The 20116-nt window shown below is 35.8% G+C and overlaps 1 protein-coding gene across 1 annotated transcript in view; it reads left to right on the forward strand.

Annotated features, from left to right (window-relative positions):
* LRRK2 (leucine-rich repeat kinase 2) overlaps positions 1-20116 on the forward strand; it is an 86711-nt gene that overhangs the window by 59091 nt on the left and 7504 nt on the right. The window contains exons 30-48 of the mRNA XM_010581087.1: positions 158-387; positions 1408-1535; positions 2812-3030; positions 5224-5425; positions 6047-6135; positions 7000-7187; positions 8121-8275; positions 9309-9455; positions 9609-9800; positions 10607-10753; positions 11083-11183; positions 11357-11547; positions 12216-12376; positions 13193-13363; positions 15263-15363; positions 16017-16211; positions 17230-17423; positions 17725-17797; positions 18626-18810. Coding sequence (XP_010579389.1) covers positions 158-387; positions 1408-1535; positions 2812-3030; positions 5224-5425; positions 6047-6135; positions 7000-7187; positions 8121-8275; positions 9309-9455; positions 9609-9800; positions 10607-10753; positions 11083-11183; positions 11357-11547; positions 12216-12376; positions 13193-13363; positions 15263-15363; positions 16017-16211; positions 17230-17423; positions 17725-17797; positions 18626-18810 — 3069 coding nt within the window. The remainder of the gene's footprint in view (positions 1-157; positions 388-1407; positions 1536-2811; positions 3031-5223; positions 5426-6046; positions 6136-6999; positions 7188-8120; positions 8276-9308; positions 9456-9608; positions 9801-10606; positions 10754-11082; positions 11184-11356; positions 11548-12215; positions 12377-13192; positions 13364-15262; positions 15364-16016; positions 16212-17229; positions 17424-17724; positions 17798-18625; positions 18811-20116) is intronic.

Consider the following 20116-nt stretch of genomic DNA (forward strand, 5'->3'; position numbering starts at 1 on the left):
TAAGCTTTAACTTTCAAGTCAGGAATTAGAATAGACTTAAAATCCCAGTAACGTCAAACAGATACTGAAAATTTGAAGAAAATGGTATGGTCTTGTGTTCTGTTGATATTTTCCTTATTATACACTTCTATGAGTTCTGCAAACTTTTTTATGCCAGATTTCTTCAACAACGACTGAAGAAGGCTGTACCTTATAACAGAATGAAGCTCATGATTGTTGGAAACACTGGCAGTGGGAAAACCACCCTGCTACAACAACTAATGAAGTGCAAACGAACAGAATTGGGCTCTCCAAAAGCTACAGTAGGCATTGATGTAAAAGACTGGATCATTCAAGGGAAAGGCAAAATGAAGAAAGAGCTTATATTAAATGTGTGGGATTTTGGAGGTATTTCAAGAGCTTATTGTCCTTTACTATTTTCTTTTCTAACACAGTAATGCATTACTTAGAGTCAGCCTGTGAAATTTTGAATTCTGGACAGTAGAATCATGCAAATTTACACCAAAAGTCAAGTAACCACTTCTATATTAGTGAATTCTGTAAATTGGCAGATAATCTCTCAAATTTAACATAAGGCCCCAGGAATTTCTCATCACCAAATGTGGTCTGACCCCTCGTTTCAACCATAGCACTCTAGAACTGTCATTTCAGAATAGTAAGAAACTGCTTGTAATCAGTCACCAGAAGAGTCATCTTGCACTCAACTGTTTCTCCCTTTTATAGTCTGAGTCTCTCTAGGCTCTACAGTATCACCGTTTCGTAATGTCACAGAAAACAAAGCACTTAGGGGGTGACTTTAAACTTTGGACTTTGGAAAACTTTCTAAGTTTGGGGGACTCCAGAAGCACTTCTAAAATTCAGGGGTATTTTAGGCTATAGAAAAGTTATTTTTAAACATTGGTCCACGATCATTTAAATACAGTCTATATCACAATGGATAAGCACAGAAGAGCAGAATTAAAGCTGAATGTCCAGCTTCCGTTGTGATTTTAAGTGCTTAGTCATGCGAACTTAGGAGTCTTATTTTGAAGTTGCTGAAAGGATAGGAGAAAGGGAGGGAAGAAGAAAGTAAGGGAAGGAAAGAGTGAGGGAGAAATACTGGAGTTTTAAAAGAATCATGACCTTTCAAATTGTCTTTGCAGCAACCATGTTTATCTAGTTGTTAAATCTTACACTTCTTGATTTAAAACTAGCTTACATACTTCAACACTACACTTCAGTCAATGAGCTACTACAGAGTACCTACCTAAAATTCATACTTATTACAGGCCTCCTGTCAATTTAGACAATTTTCTGTAAGCACTGATTTCATTTGTGGATTAGTGATCTGAGAATAAGTGTTCTCCTGCCTTATCTGAAGATATTCCATGAGGGAAGTACTCAACAGTGGAAATTTTTTATCATTAGGACAAGAGGAATTCTACAGTACCCATCCTCATTTTATGACCCAAAGAGCTTTATATCTCGCTGTTTATGATCTCAGCAAAGGACAAGCAGAGGTGGATGCTATGAAGCCATGGCTTTTTAACATCAAGGTAAGCCATAGATATATACACAATGGAATTCCACTTTCCAGGGAGCTGTTGGTGAACAGAAAATTAACCACAAATATTTTTAGACACGGGAAGAGGAAAGAAGCTCTTCAGCAAATAAAAATAGTAAGATGAAACAAGAGCTGAAGTAATCATATATTGGATATGAAAATATTTGTAGACATACAAAGACATGATTAGCACCATTTTGTTCTTAAAATGGTCAGAGTGATTTGCAAAATAATAGTTTGTATGTTCTGGCAATATTTTTAACTGACTGATAAAAATAAGAAATGGGTATTATTAAACAGATGATGAGTTAAACCTGCTTTTTCTTTTATGCCATTGTATATTCTGCAGAAATCAGAATTTGGCTAATGTTAAACTGACTAGATGCAGGTTTGAAATCATGCTGTTAAGTGCATGCTTAGCATCCTATTGTTAATAGGGATGATTCCAGGACTATGGTAGGGAAATTGGTCTGAGAATCTGCCTATATATTTTTCTTTTGCTCTATGTGTTTTATTTTCATTTGATGGAATCACCCCATGGTGAGCATTACTTGTCTTTTCCTTTTGTATGATGGTTAGCCGTGGCTGGGCAATGCAATTCCATAAAGATTTTGTATACTGATCCTGTTTGTTAAACTCATCTTTTTCACTCTTTTCACCTTGAGCAGTGATATAGGACAGAGACTTACAGTCTGTTTAGTGTTGATGAAGACCATTTCTGATGTGTTCTCCTTTGCTATGCAGTACTCACTGGTGTTTCATTGCTGCACTGTTCTGGTGACAACTAGCAGAGTACCCTTTGCTTTTCTATTTTGTTCGGCATTTTTAATGAAAAATAGTTGTCCCTCTATCTTACTGACAATGACAAGTTGACAATTAATTTGCAATTAATCTGCAAAGTATGAAATCCAGATCTATATTGCTTCCTTTTAGAAAAAGCTGATTTTTTAATATTTCTATTTGGAAATAGACTGCTCTCTGTATGTTAAAAAATATGTTTCATATTTATAGGCTGATGCATTTTTACTGCCTTATCCAGTCAAGGCTATTATGTGGGATTGCAGTTTAAACTTACTCTGGATAAAGACATGACATCGTATTTCAGATTTCAAACTTATTTAAAAGAGGTATATTTAAAGAGGGAGAAATGGTTGCTTTTTTCATTGTATTGATTGTTTTGACTAAATTGTTTGCATTTTATGTGGATATAAAACAATAACATCAACATTCACTATTGAGTTAATCAACTGTATGGATCTTAATAATAGGCTCGAGCTTCAACATCGCCCGTCATTCTTGTTGGCACTCATTTAGATGTTTCTGATGAAATGCAACGTAAGGCCTGCATGAGTAAAATTACTAGAGAGCTGTTGAATAAGCGAGGCTTCCCAGCAATCCAAGATTATCACTTTGTGAATGCTACGGAAGAATCCGATTCCATTATCAGACTTCGGAAAATCATAATAAAGGAAAGTCTTCATTTCAAGGTAAGATACCTACTGTTCATAATGTTGAAAACATTCTAGTTTTAGTTAAGTAAATGTATTTTTAAACATTAATTAACACATAATTAAATACATTTTTAGTGTGATAGCAAACTCATCTTGCCTTCTATAAAATGTTACACACAGAAAAATAATGAAGGAAGATCACCAGGTTTGTTTTCATTTCATTTTCTGCCAAAAAAAGCAACCTAGTAAAAATCTCAGCTAAGTTATGTTTTCAATCACTAGGGCCATAAATAGAATATTTTTAATTAAAAACAGGCCATCTTTTTCTTAGGAAGAAATGTGATCAAAAACTGGTTGTTGTTGGATGGCAACATGTAATTGCAATAATAAGTATTGCAAGATCTATGGGGACCAGAAAATAAGATTTTGTGATTTCTGAAAGTCAACTAATTCTCCATTTACTGATTTCATTTTACATAGTGTGAAACCATTTCTAGAAAGAGGAAAGTGAATTAAAGCAGGAAAAGAAGACCCCTTGGACTGAATGATCCTCCTGAACTGGAGAATCTGCACTCATAGTTCTGTTGTCTCCAAAGTCATCCCTACCACTCATTCCCTGCTATCTCCGTAGCCACAACATGAAGCTCTAAATGTGAATCACAAGCATGAAGAGACTAGCACAGGCATGGAGCTTATAGAAAGACAGGATCCAATCTGTAGCAAAAAAAATATACATATTTTTATTTTTTCATTTATACGATATCAGTTGTGCAGTGTCAAAACATGTTAAAGAGAAAAGGTGATGTCCTGTGCTACTGAAGTCAATGGCAGAACTTCATAAACCATAGCAGAGCCCAAATTTCTTCTGAATTACTGCTTTGAAGATTTTATAGAGCAAATGCTGTATTTATGACCAGCCTCACACTAATGGTGTTACAAAGGAGAGAAAGAGTGCACACACCTCTTGTTTCTCAGAAACTAGCAGCTTAGCCACATCCATACTATGCCTAACTTCATTCCACAGTTCAAGGAATAGCTAACCAGTGCTAAGAGGCAATGAAGTGGCCTGTTCAGATGGAATGGATTAATTCCACTTCTCATACATCCAGTAGGCATGAATAGAGCTGGTGTTTGTAAAGGTATATGTAGCCCTATATTTCACTGTACTTCTTCAACACTCAGGAGAAGTTCTGCTTTTTGAAAACATTTCACTCTTAGGGACCTAAAAATTGTTCCTGTAACATCCACATCTCTTGCGACTATGACTTAAACTGATGTTTAAACTTCTACAAAAATGTAAGGTGGCCTGAAGGAAAGGAGGTAGTTTCCATAAATAATGTAGACACTGTGAAAGGAGTGTTATAAGGCACCTGCTTAGAAGTTAGGCAAAATGAGTTAAGTATTCAACTTTGTCATCAAGTGCTCTGAGCCTTTGAAATTACACAAGGTACTAATAACATTTTCACAAGGTACTAATTACATTTTTGGCACATAAAAATACCACAGTGCATTGGTGTTTAACTTCTTTGAGAGGAAGATTACAAACTAAGAAGACAATTTGGAAATGTTGGGAAAATTGTTTCCCATTTCCTCAAAAAAATTACTAGCTTAGCACCTATGGAGAATGAAGAACCTGGTCAGGAACAGGGGCAAAGCACCCAACTCTGTTTCCCGTAAGTGTCACTAACTTGGCTAAATTTATTTCTTCCTCTCCTCTTAAGATCATCTTAAGCTGATCCTCTTGACCACTGACTATCAGCAGTGGAGACTTTTAATTGAGCTACTACCCTTTTCCCCCCAGTTTATCTAAAGACATGTCTAGAGATATTACAGATTACAAAAGGTATCTTTTTTTTTATTCATTTGCCTATTGTCTTGTGTTAACCTGAGATGTATGACATCATCTGTTCATATAGTGAATATTTTCCTTTTACTTCAAATCAAAGCTTCTCTTTGAAATGATGTCTTCTGAGATGACATAATTTTTTATTTTTTATTTACGTGTAATATGGAAATATTTTCTTTGAGTATTTATTAATAGAAAGATATTCATATTATAATTCTGAAAGAATCTACCTTTCAGAAACCATGCTAGTCAATAAAAGAGTGTTCTTGTTCCTTCTCACTGCTACTATTGAGTGGACATACCCAGCTTACATCTTAGTTTTATTGTCTGCATTTCACATGAATAAATTAATACATTTAAGATTATTATTCCTAATTATACAGATCAGAGATCAACCAGTGGTCGGTCAGCTAATTCCTGACAGCTACTTGGAGCTGGAGAAGAGAATTTTGCTGGAACGTAAAAATGTCCCAGTTGAATTTCCTGTGATTGATCAGAAACGTTTACTGGAACTGGTACAAGAAAGCCAGTTACAATTGGATGAAAATGAACTCCCTCACGCAGTTCACTTTCTTAATGAATCAGGTAAAATATTATCTTCAGTGTATGTTTGTTAGCACTTTGTTGCAAATCTGCAGCAGACAGACCTCTATGCATTTTTATATCTTGCACAAGGTTGCCATAAAGTGTTGAGCTGAAATGCTTGAGGTTAGGTAACAGTCATTTGATAATCCAGGTTGTTATGTCAAAGGAATTCCATGATATAAAGGATCACTACTGTAACAATTTAATCTCTTAGCCCTCCTTGAAAACATCGTACCTGCTGGTTAGATAGTACGGTTTCTGAAGAAAGATGCAATTGCTGTAATAGCTTGAATAGAACAGCGGTTAGATGAATACATGTGACAGCTTATCTCAATGCCATGCAGACTTCATAAGATTACCTAATAAACCACACAGAGCATAGCTGCTTGGCAAAAAAACAAGTCAGATTACAAATCTAACAAAACATCTGAAAATAAAGGTAAAGCTGAACAAACTGTGATTGCATTATACTCTCCTGAGATATTGACATAAATTCAATAGCTGTATTATTCAAATTGCTTATGTCAAGTCACATAAGAAAAACAGCCCAGAGTGGACTGTTTACTTTGCTTAATATGGAGCTTGAGAAATGCATTGCTAATTACAATATTCTTTGCGCAGGTGTACTTCTTCATTTTCAAGACCCAGCACTACAGCTAAGAGATCTGTATTTTGTAGATCCTAAGTGGCTATGTAAAATCATGGCACAGGTTTGACTCTGATTAGTTTTTGTATCTACATTCATGGAACTTTTTCGCCTGTCTGAAACCACTGTAACTTATCAGTGATTCTTCTTTACCATTACTTTACTGTTTCATGATCTAGAATTTTCTCAGGGCCCAGATTGGTTTACCTGGCTCTTTCTGTTTCCTTTGCTTTCTAGACAACTGTCTCAGTGGTTCTACGTTCTTACACTGCAATGTCCAGTATCATTTAAATTGCATCGGACACAAGAATATATGTAGAATAGAAAAACCCCACAGATGCAAAGTAATCCTGCAATATGTTGCAATAGGTTGAGATGAAAGCTGGAGTGTTTGATTAAAGTAGTAAGAATGGGGGAAGAAGGGTCATTGTGGGCTTGGTAGTGATGGCAGAGGAAAGTGAGTGATATGGATTCACATGTTGGGATGGGAGAGTAGCAGACTGACTGCTTGAGTGAAACCGTTGTTGAAATGTTGATTTAGAAACACTCAATATTTTTTATATATATTCAGATTTCCTAACCTCTGAAGCTTTACTTTCATTCAGTGCAGGAAATGGGATGGCAAAAACGTAAGTTTGAGTCTTTAAAGTTGGTGGGATTAAGAGTGAGAAAAGATCTAGAAGATCACAACACACAGTGAAAGCTACTGAAGAATGGTAGCACACAAGTGGCTTGGACAGGTTAAGTTTTTTCACTGCTGTCTTCTTGCTGGCTAGCATTATGGAAAAGTTTGGTTTCACTGTGAAATGGAGTCTTATTTTTTCCCCCTAAATAATAGGCTACCAAATATTTCAGGGAACAAAGTTTGTCAGGAAAATGCAATCTCATTATGACTGTACACCTGAAATTGTTTTACTTTTTTTGAAAGATTCTGATGGTGAAAGTGGAAGGCTTTTCTAAATATCCTAAGGGAATTGTAAAGCGTTCAGATGTGGAAAAATTCCTTTTAAAGAAGAGCAGGTTTCCCAAGATCTACATGTCACAATACTTCAAGCTTCTAGAAAAGTTTCAGATTGCTTTGCCATTAGGAGAGGATCAACTACTAATCCCAAGCAGGTAAGCAAAGAGATAAACCCACAAATGACAGCCATAGAGATCAATCAAAATAAAAACCTCCCATCAGGCTAACTAGTTTAACTGATCATCAAAGCAATTCGGTATATGAAAGCATGATATATACTTAGTACACTACATTTTAGTAATGCTTTCAGAGACATCTTAAGCTGACCTTGTAGCAGATAAAGCTTACATCATATTAGCACGGTAGGTAAATTGAATCTATAAATGATAAAATGCTTTATGAGGATAGTATTTCTTTTACAGTTACCATGCTTTGAGACTACAACAGGAAGATTATAATTTAGCTTTACATTGCAGTATGTGCCAGCATTACAGATATTTATTGCAATATGAAAGATAACCGTGAATTTCTATAGCCTGTTTGCTTGGAGTGCGAACCACAGTCAAGTTACTCAGAGACAGTATCTCTTCCAAACAGTCTAGTTATTCAATGTGGTGACAAAAAAGTGTTATGAATTTTAATGCGGTCTTTTTGCTTTATCTGCAGCAGGTAACACAGTTTCTCTGCCTCAGTTACAGATTTCCCTAATGTGTTTAATAATGCTTATGTTCCTTAATGGAGAGTGTGTTGCATGGTTGTATTGGTTAGAGCTTCTGCATTCTTCAAAGTCCTGGGATAGGAAGATTTTATCTGAATGCCTTACTTGCCTTTTATGTGTCTCAGGTTTTTTTCACATTTACATTCAATATCTAATGATTGTTAGTGAGGTTCTGCTGGGGTTAAATTACAGCAGAACTCCACTTTAGCACAAGCAAGTAGAATAAGCAAATACATTATCTGTCTGCTCCCTGATCATTTGAATCATTCATTCATTAATAAATAATACATTTTACATAATAATGTATGTCATCAGTCAGTTTGGATAAATTACATCATTCAATTACTGTCTAATATTTTTATTCTTTCAGTTTGTCTGATCACAGACCTGTTATAGAACTTCCCCACTGTGAAAATTCGGAAATTATCATCAGGCTTTATGAGATGCCATACTTTCCTATGGGATTTTGGTCCAGGCTGATCAACAGGTTGCTTGAAATATCACCTTACATGCTGTCAGGAAGAGGTACAAATCTTTATCTCCAAAAGCAATAGTGAGCATGTTTGCTTCGAATGCCAACACCTACATGTTAAAGCTCTAATCCCCAACATTGTTTTGCTTTACCTAATTTCTGGCCACTTCACAAATGTGAGAAAAAGAGCAGTGGTCATTTTTGTAACTTAGATATATCCAGGAATAGACAGTGCCTGATCTTTACAGTGGTGTGCAAAAGAAAGTGAAGGTTGTAAGCCAGCTATTTCTCTGTCACATGCTAGAGATGGAGGAAATCCTTATACTTATGCAACATTGCCATTTGCTTTTACAAAGAATACAGGAAAGGATGTGTCTTCCACATAGAAATACAAACTGCTTTTCTTCAGGTTCATTGATTCTCCCTTTATGAAAGTCTAAAAACTTTGCTTTTATCAGAAGGGCAGGGGAGAGGGGGTTGTCTAATTTTTTTTCCAGTAATTCTGTGCTTTGACGTGAGATCTGTCTGCTCAACTTTGCAATTTCATTAATCTTTGGGTTTTTAATGTGTGATTTATCAATACTGGTGACGAGTAAAGTATGAAAAATATGCATTGCTAATGCTCTACAAATATGATTTAGAACTGCCTGCTCTTCTGGCATTCAGTTTTCCCCTGAGCATAGAATTCCAGTCACATCTTGCTATTTCATGAGTGTATGATAGTGGAAAAGATCAAATTGCTGAGTTTTTTTCATATGTTGCCTAAGATATTCTGTGTTTGAACCTGAATGTACCTACGCATTTCTGTAATCCCTACATGCATCACCTGCTACATGATTTACCATCTGATTAAATATTTAGTTTGTGGATATGCCTTAACAGAACTGAACGCTGGTTGACATATAGTCAGCTTTTGTGGGGCTATTCTGTCTACAAAGTTGTAGCCTTTATTTTGTTTGTTATTTGGGTAGGCATAAACCTACAATCACAATTAAATATTTAAAGTACCATGAATTATTCTGAATATTTTAAAATATGACATTCCTATTGGAGATCAGGTTTTTAATCTAATTTTGTATTTTCTAGAGCGAGCTCTTCGTCCTAACAGAATGTATTGGAGACAAGGCATCTACTTGAATTGGTCTCCTGAAGCGTATTGTCTAGTGGAATCAGCAGTATTTGACAACAACCCCGACAGTTTTTTGAAAATTACAGCACCTTCTTGCAGAAAAGGTTAATTATTCCTGAGCCTGATTTTTGCTCCACTTTGATTGCAGCTTGGCATTTTGGTTTGTTGTGCTTTTGCCTTTGGAATGTAGAGTTTAGCTTTGTAATTACAAGTATGGCAGATTGAGTCTGTAATTTCCCTCTTTTGGTTTCTTAAAGGGTGCATCCTTTTGGGGCAAGTTGTGGATCACATAGATTCTCTTATGGAAGAATGGTTTCCAGGTTTGCTGGATATAGATGTATGTGGTGAAGGGGAAACACTGTTGAAGAAATGGGCTCTGTACAGCTTTCAGGATGGTGAAGAACACCAAAAAATACTACTTGATGACTTACTTAAAAAAGCTGAAGAAGGTATATATTTATGCCATATGAGCTATATAGAGCTACACTTGTATGTAGATAAATATTATATGACATCCCCTTTATAACATTTGGATATTTCATGTTACTTAAAAACGTTTCATTTCTGTAGGAAATAATTACAGTATAAGTCAAAAGCAACTTGTTCTTTTTCTTATGTAAGAGCCATCTGTATAAGTATAGAATATGGGACAGATTGCAGCTAGTCTGTATAGTTATGTATAAATGGCAATAATGAAAAGAATCATTTTGTTGTGATACCGATCATACAACTTCATTCATGGAATTGAATCCACAACATAGTAAAACTGGTAGTAGATCTTTTGATTGGACCACATACAACAGTAATTTAAAAGGCAATACTCAGGATGACATTCTACATACTAACAGAATTCTTTCTTAAAAGGCGGTATTCAGGATGACATTCTACATACTAACAGAATTCTTTCTTTTTATAGACAGAAAAATAATCCCTTGGTTAGTTTGGTGTTATTACATAGCGACACTTGCTATCACATTTGATTGGTACATATACAGAACCTTGAAAACACTTAAACATGTAAGATATATTAAGTTGAATGGCAAACTTAATTAGTGTTCTGTTCCATATATTTACATGTATATATATACGTTTATGTGTGTGTGTGCATGTATATATATATATATACACATGTGCGTATATGAATTTAATTTTAGGTACATTGATCATATGCACTCACAGAGATCCATGTACCTTTCGGTGCCTTTTGAATGATGGCTACCTTTTTTTTTTTTTTTGTCTCATTTGTTTTCCTTAGGTGACCTTTTGGTAAATCCAGATCAACCAAGACATACCATTCCAATAGCTCAGATTGCTCCTGATCTGATATTGGCTGATTTGCCTAGAAATATTATGTTGAACAATGATGAGCTGGAATTTGATGAAGCTCCTGAATTTCTCTTGGGTAAACATTATTTTGTAGGGGTTTTTTACAGAGCTTATGTAAACAAATCTATTGAAGTCAGTTCTGCAACATATGGAAAACATTCTAGAGACTTCTTTTTGTAGAAATGTATTTTTTAAGGTATTCTGAATTTCAGGTTATTTAGTTTGGAATTTTCCATTAAGTTGTATGCTAGGACACTGGGGTTTGTGTGTTTAGATTACTGATCATGAAGCTTAACACAGTGGATGATTCATACATTTTAAAATTGGACCCTTTCAGCTATTCTTTTGAGAAATTGTTGATATCCCTCAGTTTTTAATCTTCTTTTCAATTTTATCATTGAAAAGGTGATGGTGGGTTTGGATCTGTGTACCGTGCATCCTATGGTGGAGAAGAGGTTGCTGTAAAGATTTTCAATAAACATACTTCCCTCAGGCTCCTAAGACAAGTAAGAAATTGCCTTTTTTTTCTGTAGTGCTGCTTTTGGAATACCAACCCTAGTGAAGAGCTTGAAAAGCTTAAGAAAATTGCAAGACTTCACTCCAAAACATTTCTGAGTTTACTTCAGGGCTACAGAAGTTATGCTATTTGCAGTATTTCATCTGATTTTACAATTTACAGGAGCTTGCAGTGCTTTGTCATCTCCATCACCCTAGTTTAGTGTCTCTGCTGGCTGCTGCAATCCGTCCCCGGATGCTGGTGATGGAATTAGCCCTTAAAGGATCTCTTGATCGTTTGCTTCAACAAGACAATGCAAGTTTAACTAGAACACTTCAGCACAGGATAGCTCTACATGTAGCTGATGGCTTAAGGTAAATGACTTCTGCGTTGCTGTAAAAACAGTATACAGCTGCAAGTAGAATATACTGCAAATGAAAAGCTTGTATTTTCTTTTATCTCAAGCAGAATATTCCCTGGGTCAGAGAAATGCTTGTATTTTTATGATTGATTAGCTGATACATAACACAAACTTTTGTTACCTGTTTTTTTCTGCTAACAAATGGTGCTCATATAAGTAGAGAAATAGCAAGAGCTCTGGGTGAGATTTCTATGTCGCTGTTGATTTCTTAATAAAATCTCAAAGAAATTAATTAAGTGCATTTTTAAAGTTCTGAAAGTCTGTGAATGTCCTCAGGAGCTATTTAAGTGTGACTGTAAAAATGAGAAAACCTGCAAAGGAGCTCAGGGACCAATGAAGCTTAAACTTCTAAGATTCAGTTTTCAAACTGCCAGTGACACTTCAGATGAGACTTGGTGCTAAAACACTGCAGTGTTTATGTGCCAGTAAATAGTATTTCAGAACAATTCTAAGCTCAATATCCAGTAAGGCGGTGTCATGTTGGTGATGTTTGACATTTTTTCACATAATATTTAACATTTGAAAGCATGATTTACTGTTGTGGGAATAATGCATTCAGTGTGTGTATAGATGTATCCCTGAATTATGAATGCTTTCAATTAATACTTTTTTGATTAACAGGTATCTGCATTCAGCAATGATCATCTACCGTGATTTAAAGCCTCACAATGTGTTGCTCTTTACCCTATATCCTAATTCAGCTGTTATTGCAAAAATAGCTGACTATGGCATTGCCCAGTATTGTTGCCGAATGGGAATAAAAACCTCCGAAGGCACACCAGGTATGGAAAAATGCTTTGGTTTACAGTGCATTATATCAAAAAATAGCTAATATATTTTTCATGTAGTCTGTAAGAAGTAACTCAAATCTATACTGTAATCAAAATCACAAAATGTAATCCTAATTGTATTACAAGTTGTGATGCCAGATTTATACCTTTTGGCCTTTCTTCCTATTAATGTTTTAAGCCCTTTTAGGAGAATCAAGGAGTATGCTAAAGGTTTAAAAAGAGAACAAATTAAATTACATGCATTCATTATAATTTTTTTTCTGTCTTGTTTTAGTATGGTTATTGTGATACTGAAATTATACTGCTAAAATTGTTTGGTTTTTTAATTTTCAGTAATGCTTAGGTAGGTCTTAATTTTTTTTAAAGGTAATAAATACCTGCACTGTTTCCTGACTTTAGCGAGAACATATTAGCATCCATTTTAAAGCACTGAACAATTCAACAACTTTCAAAGGTGCCTTTAGGTCTTGGAAATTGTGCATGAGGGTGTGACTTCAAGTGTTAAATGTTACGCCTTCAATAAAGACTGCAGACTTGCCCTTCACTTTCAGTATTCATTGATAAATGAATTATTTTGTGTGTAATGGTGCAGGAGCTCTGTAACTGATGTGCTGTCCCCTTCCTTTATACTGACTGGAGATATTTTTGGAGGTCTGCCACATGCAAACTACTGCCAACCCAGAAATAGTGTGCCATTTTTGGTTTTCTTCCTGTGACATTTTCATCAATAAGTGTTTGCTCTTAATAGGATAAAGATGGCTTCATCTTGGTATGAATCATAACTATTAATGAATGATTTATTTACAGGATTTCGAGCACCGGAGGTGGCCAGAGGAAATGTTATTTACAATCAGCAAGCTGATGTTTATTCATTTGGCTTGCTGCTCTATGACATTTTAACAGGAGGAGGTAGAATAATGGAAGGCTTGAAGTTTCCAAATGAATTTGATGAATTAGCAATACAAGGAAAGTTACCAGGTATGCCTTGTTTCTTGAAGTTTGAACATGAAAGTGGACTATTTGTCCTGCCTCCTCCAAAAATAATACCTCTCATGTTTTATGTTGTGTCTGACAGTGATCAGAGGAGGAGGCTAAATAATAGCAATTTTTAAAAGCTTCTCCTAATTTCATGCGGTCTTGAAATAGTGAGAAATAGGCATCCATTCAACATCACGTTGGTTATAATTTTATTGCAATTTCAAGATACCTAGCTGGTTCCCTTTTCTAAAGAAATAGAGGTTTTGTATACTTGGGACTTTATCCAGACCTAGTTAAAATGGATGTTGCTGAAGGTACCTTCTAATACCATGTCTGGACTTGACCCTTACATATTACTGTGATAATGCATATCATGCACTAATATAAACACAGTTCCACTTCTGTTCTTTGATCATGATACATTATGTTAAAATATCCATTATTGAGAAGCTGCATATCTTTAAATCTTTTTTAAACCCTTAAAAAATATTTAAATAATCTTATTAAAAAAAAAAAAATGCCACTACGTTAATAGAGCAGCCACCCCTAAAGGTTTTAAATAGGAATTCCCTTTTAACTTGTCAAGATTGTGAAGTCCTTGCCCAGCTACATAACGTTCTTCATATTCCATCTGCATTACAATATGTAGTTGTTGGCTGCTGGAAGGAAGATTAAACAGGCTATCTGGCTGGACGTGATGTAGTCAGCTGGACAGTGTAACTCAGTATTTGGCAATTTCTGCGTAAAGAGCTGTCGAATTTTTATAGTACTACAAGCTTAATGCATGGCGTTCTTATTTATTGCCCTGCAATTATGAATATACTCATGAAACATTCTTTAAGACTGAAAGGTCACTCCATCTAGGAGAGGGCAGCAACCATACCACTTAATCTGGCATGGCTGCTTCATTAGGAGATATAGAGAGTTCATACGTTTTTCTACTCCTTAAGGAGAATAGTCCAATTCATAGCTCAGACAATTTAAACCCCCTCCGTGAAGAGGCCATCCCAAGAACTGATGACTCTCTGGAGTGCAGCTGTCCATTTGGCTGTTTTCTGTATTATGAGCCCTATGAAATAATCAGAAGTATTAGTTTCTAGAGATAGTACAGTTCCATATGTGCGCATGCTCATCGTTTATATATGTCCACCAAAAAAGGGGCTGGCTGAGCTCACAAGTAAACAGTGCCTATCATTTGCTGACCAGAGTATGTTCATTTGCAGGTATTTATCATTATTGTTACCTCTGTCTAATGTAGGACTGGAATATCTGCTGTGGTTTATGATAAGCTAAAAGGAAAAGCAATACAAGCGTCATTATTCACGAGTGATTTGTTCTTAGAGAGGTCAGCACTTATAGTCATAAGATATCTATTCAAAGCACTGAGTGGGAATTTAAACTTTTATAACTCGTAAATACTATATAGAGTTGTTTATCTCAATAACTATACATTTTATTGGAAATTCATCTGTATTCCATATACTCTGCCCAAACACAAGAATAAATGTGGGAAAAAAATGTTCACAGGAATTGTAAAGACTACAGACCGAAATGATATACCATTGAATGGTCAGCATTAATCAAAACACAGCTCACACTTATCTGTCATTCAATCCCAGGTATAGGGACATTAAAGAAAAAGTTAAAACAAAATCCATTTGCTTTAACTGCTTTTAATGAAAAGGACTCTACCTCTAGCATTTCATGCTCTGGCATTTAATGGCAGATGAGCAATTCCAAGCTGTTCATGCTGACGTTTTACTTAAGAGAATGATATTTCTTAGAGAAGCTCTGTAAGAAGTTAGATGAATTCTTAAAATAAGAAGAAAGTTATTCAGAACTCTAATTTCTGAACTATGGTAAAGGCTGGTTAAGAAGTTATCTAATTTTACATTTTAGATCCTGTCAAAGAATATGGGTGTGCCCCCTGGCCTAAAGTTGAAAATTTAATTAGAAAGTGTTTGAAGGAAAACCCTCAGGAACGACCAACATCTTCCCAGGTATTACGTAGTGTATTTATTTGTATTTTTGTGATACCACAAAGTTATTGTGCTTTCTAAAAAGGAATAGGACATTTAAGTTAGTAAGAGGCACAGGGTTTTTTCTGTTCTTCTTTTCTGGAACTGAAACAGCCATGAAATGTTGCCTGCTCTTGCCATCCAGGATAAACTGTTCCATTCAGATGTACCAACCATTTATTCTAGCCTGCTGTTTTTCCCTGTGTTGCTGTATAGTAATCATAGTGAAATGAGATTCAGATTACTTCATGGTCTTTACTAGAGCCATGCAAAAAGGACTTTGTTATATAGTTTCAGTGCAGTTAGCCTACACTGTTCATGTGTGTGAGAGGAGGAACAGCGGTGAGGATCTGAAACCTACTGTCTCTTACACACTTTGCATTGCTCTTTGAAATGGGTGACATTTTCAAACATGCCTTAACGCCATTGACTTCCTGAAATTTTAACAGAAAAGTAAGAGTCAAAGTAAAGTTGCTCAGTGCACAAAGATTGCTCATTAATAGTGGTAATACAAATGAGCAGACCTGCTGAGATACTCTGTCCATATTCCATAAAACATTGTTATCCGTTGGTTGTTATTTATCACTGTATAAGCCATTGTTATTAGCATGTGCATGCTGTGGCTTGCTTTGTAGGTTTATGAGATCCTGAATTCTGCAGAGCTTATCTGTTTGATGAGGTATGTTTCAATACCCAGCACGTCTACAGCAGAGTGCATGGTAGCTGCCAATCAAAGCTGCAAGAAGGCAGGAGTCTGGATAGGCAATGGGAACACAGAAAAAGCACAACTTTCATTTGTTAACCTAAATACAGATGGACATACTTGTGAGGTATGTGGGAAAGTTGCCATTTATTCTATTTTTTTTGGCACCCAGATGTCTTTCAGAAGAATTAATTGCATTTTAACAGCAGGCTATTACTTCTGGAAAGCTAACCTTTGAGAGAACAAAGATTGCTCATAAGTGAGTCATCATTGTAGCCATGAAATGAAGCAGAAAAGCAGTTACTTTTTCCTCTCTTCCTGCCATCCAGCCTGAACTTTCTCATAATACTGTCTTTCCACTACTGGGTTCCTTTCTTCCACTCAGATGGAAGCTATTTCTAGCACGGAGGCTAGAACAAGGAGTAATAGCTATACAACCTTTCGTATTTCTACCTCCCCTAATAATCCAGCTAGTCTCTTAACAATTCCTCTCTTCCCATGGATGCCACCTCCTTGTGCCACTTTGGGTGATAGCCTCCAGGTCTTTTCATTTGATTTTCGTACATCTCAGTCCTGTTCCATAAGAAAAGGGAAAAGGTTTTACCCAGGCTTGATGTGCTGTGATGAAAATGTGTGCCAGAACTGAGTGTGACTCATCATCAAAGTTGTTTAAGTTATCTTTCCATCTGCCATCTGTTGACCATGTTACATTCAAATTGGTAGCTTTGGTATAAATTATATGGCTTATTTTTCTAAAACTAAAATGAGAAAAAGAAATACTAGACCAGTACTTTTAGAGTTAGCAATTAAACTGAACGTATATTGCAGTGTAATTCCATTTGCTTAATTCTCTGATGGCTTTGAGCCCTTCGTTAGAATAGAGAGGGATAATATTTTTTTCAGCATTCAGCTTAAGAGATTTTCCTGTGTACTGTTTGAGGGGTCCTTCTCAGCACTTTGAAGATAGATGGCACAACTGAAGTATTTTGCTAATAGGGAATTAGATTTCTTAATGGGGAGGTTAAGTCTTGGGTCTGTCCAGGCTCCTAGAACATTGTACTTTATTTTTATTACCAGCAATTTACCAGCATTTCCCCTTACTGAAATCATAACCAGGTTGTTCTGTTTTGTTTTTTCTGACTTAGGATATTGCAGATAGCAAAATTTTAAGTTTGGCCTTAGTAACCCTTCCTACTGAGAAAGAAAACTGGATTGTAGCAGGAACCCAGTCTGGTTCTCTCTGGGCAGTTAACACAGAAGATGAAACAAGAAGGCATCGTCTGCAGAAAATGTCAGATTCCATCACTTGTTTATACTGTAATTCTCTTTCAAAGCAAAGGTATAAATTAATCTAAATATTTTAGGTTACATTTGAAGATATGACTAAACAAAGATATTCAGAAAATTACATCTGTACACTCATGCAGTTTTGTTCAGACAACTGCTTATTTTGCCTGTATTTTCACTTAATTTTGCACCCAGTGTAACTGAAGATTACATTCCTGACCACAGGTGGTTGTATTTGCTTTTAGTGTTCAATGAAACATGAAACAACATCTTGAAATACCAGAGGCTGCTCATTTAAGTTTTTCTTACCCGATTAAGGCATTTTTAGAATTCATTCTTTTATTTTGTTTCAGCAAACAGAAGAATTTCTTCTTGGTAGGCACAGCTGATGGCAGACTGGCAGTTTTTGAAGACAAAGCAGTAAAGGTAGACTTGTTCTTTGCTGTCTGTTCTACAAAATGCTATCAGTAATATGTAAAGCAGCTACCAATAGTAGCTTTACTTCATGCAGCTTATTTTTTAATCGCCTCTCTAAAACTAAAAATAATTTTCTGCTGCAGTTTTAGAGGAGCTGCACATGTTTTACAATATCTGTTTTAACCAATAGAGTTAAGAGGGGGAAATTATTTCTTAGTATATGACTTTGAAAGTCCTGGCAAACTGACTAGAGAGTGATATTAATGGTTGTTATTAAGAATATTCTAACAGTTTTAATCTCCTTTATTGTTGTTATAGCTCCTTTTTCTTTTCATTCACACTAAATTTTCATAGAATAGATATCTTCAAAAAAGCAGTATTGTTTCTATAGATCAGAGTTCTGCTCACAGAACAGGTAAAGAAATGCTGGGAGCTGTTGTTTATATCATCTGGTTCCTGAGGGCTGGCTCCTGACCATATGCAATTTAGAGCAGTTATGGAGTTGCAATGCACTGCAGAACTAGAATATGGTCCAGTGTGGGATGTCTCCAAGGTATGGATGTGACTTTCCATCCAGTTCTTGAACTGCGCCAGGGGTTGCAGAAAGTATCAGTCCCAGCTCTGTCCTGTTTGCACTCACACAGGCTGTTTTCTATGGGACATCTATAATGAGACTATGGTGCTTTTCAGTTTCATAACATTCTGGAAAGATACCATAATAGTTCAGAAAATCCGTCTGTGTAAATTTAATTCAGCAGGCTGTGTGGTTTTGTTTTAACAGTTTCTGAGTGTCTGTACGCTCCTTGTTTCTAACGGAGTCTATATTTTTGCTTGCAGTGTAAGGGTGCTACACCTTTGAAGATACTAACTGTAGGAAATGTTAGCACACCACTGATGTGCTTAAACGAATCCTCATACTTATCTGAAAAAAATATAATCTGGGGAGGCTGTGGAACAAAGATCATTGCCTTAACTAGTGATTTCTCTGTTCAAAAGCTCATTGAAACAAAGACAAGTCAACTGTAAGTTTTTCTGATAAGTGATGTTACCTGGCTCTTCTGTTATTTTCATTGAAGACTTCTGGCAGTACTTTGATGTAATGTCTTGTCCTAGAGCTCGTTCTTTGAGTTCTCTTGTTTCCATTCTTTTCCTTCCATAATACAGAGGGAATACAATGTGCATTAAAATAAGATCAGTGAGTAGTGTTTAAAGTATTTGTTCCTGTGTTTAAATAAGGGATATGCATTTTTACTATATAAAGGATTTATGAAGTCAGTATCTATTCAGAAAATGTATAAATGCAACTGATCAGTTTTTCTCCCCCAATTGCATTTGTCCAGGCCCTCTTTACTTTATTTAGAATTATACACACTTACTTAGCATAGTATTTGCCCTTACATGTTTGTCAGTATGACATGTGTGCATATCTTTGCCTTATATAGCTAAATCATGTATAATTGCTGACTTCTCATTATTTAGAAATTAGTGTTAGAAAATTGGAGTGTTTGATGTAATTCTCACATGGGCAAATCCTGCTCTCAAGTTAAGGCAAGGTTTTCCTGAGCGGGGAAAACAGTGTTTGATTTTATACTAGTAGAAATCATTATTCTGGGAAATTAATTTACTCTGGAAAATAATGTGTTAATATAAAGCAAAAACCTAAAACTTCAGTAAAATGCAGTTCCATGGTAAGATGCAAAATAGGTCACAGGAATAATTTGAGCTTTGTGGAGGCAAAACTGTATATGGTTTTGAAAATAAAGTTGTCAAAACCAAGTAACATTAGGGAAAGTAGCAGTGTTACTGAGCGTCTGCTGTCAGGGGCCTGTGATTTTGAGCTGTTCTTCAAGATGAATTGAAGAGTTAGTGAAATAAGCTAATGCTGTTAATTTGCAGGGCCAATAATATTTTGATATGTGCAGGCACAGACCTGGCATGAGAGACAAATTTGGAAGTAGAAGAAAATGTGAAAAAGGCTGTCAGCTAAAGTGAAACAATAGCAGAGCGGGGTGAACTAAATCTCACTGCTGCTTTTCAGGCTTAGTCATCTTTGTGTTGAGTGACCCTTTATGGTCTTGTGGGCCCGAAAACTGTCAAGTGTCTCAAAACATTGAAAGAGAGGCAGGAGAAAGGTAGAGTTTGCCCTGCTGTGATGTAAGCATATGTAATTTGAGCAGATAGATGGGAGAGATTTATTGATAAGTTTGGGGCATTAATGTGCCTCCAAGGATATCATCAGCATAACTCCATTACTGTGAGAATTTATGTCAAACTGTAGGAAGATTATAACAAACCGTTTCAGTTGTATCCTAGCCCAGTTTGGTTTTA

The sequence above is a fragment of the Haliaeetus leucocephalus genome, unplaced genomic scaffold, assembly GCF_000737465.1.
Source record: "Haliaeetus leucocephalus isolate CR32 unplaced genomic scaffold, Haliaeetus_leucocephalus-4.0 Scaffold751, whole genome shotgun sequence".
Classification (NCBI taxonomy): domain Eukaryota; kingdom Metazoa; phylum Chordata; class Aves; order Accipitriformes; family Accipitridae; genus Haliaeetus; species Haliaeetus leucocephalus.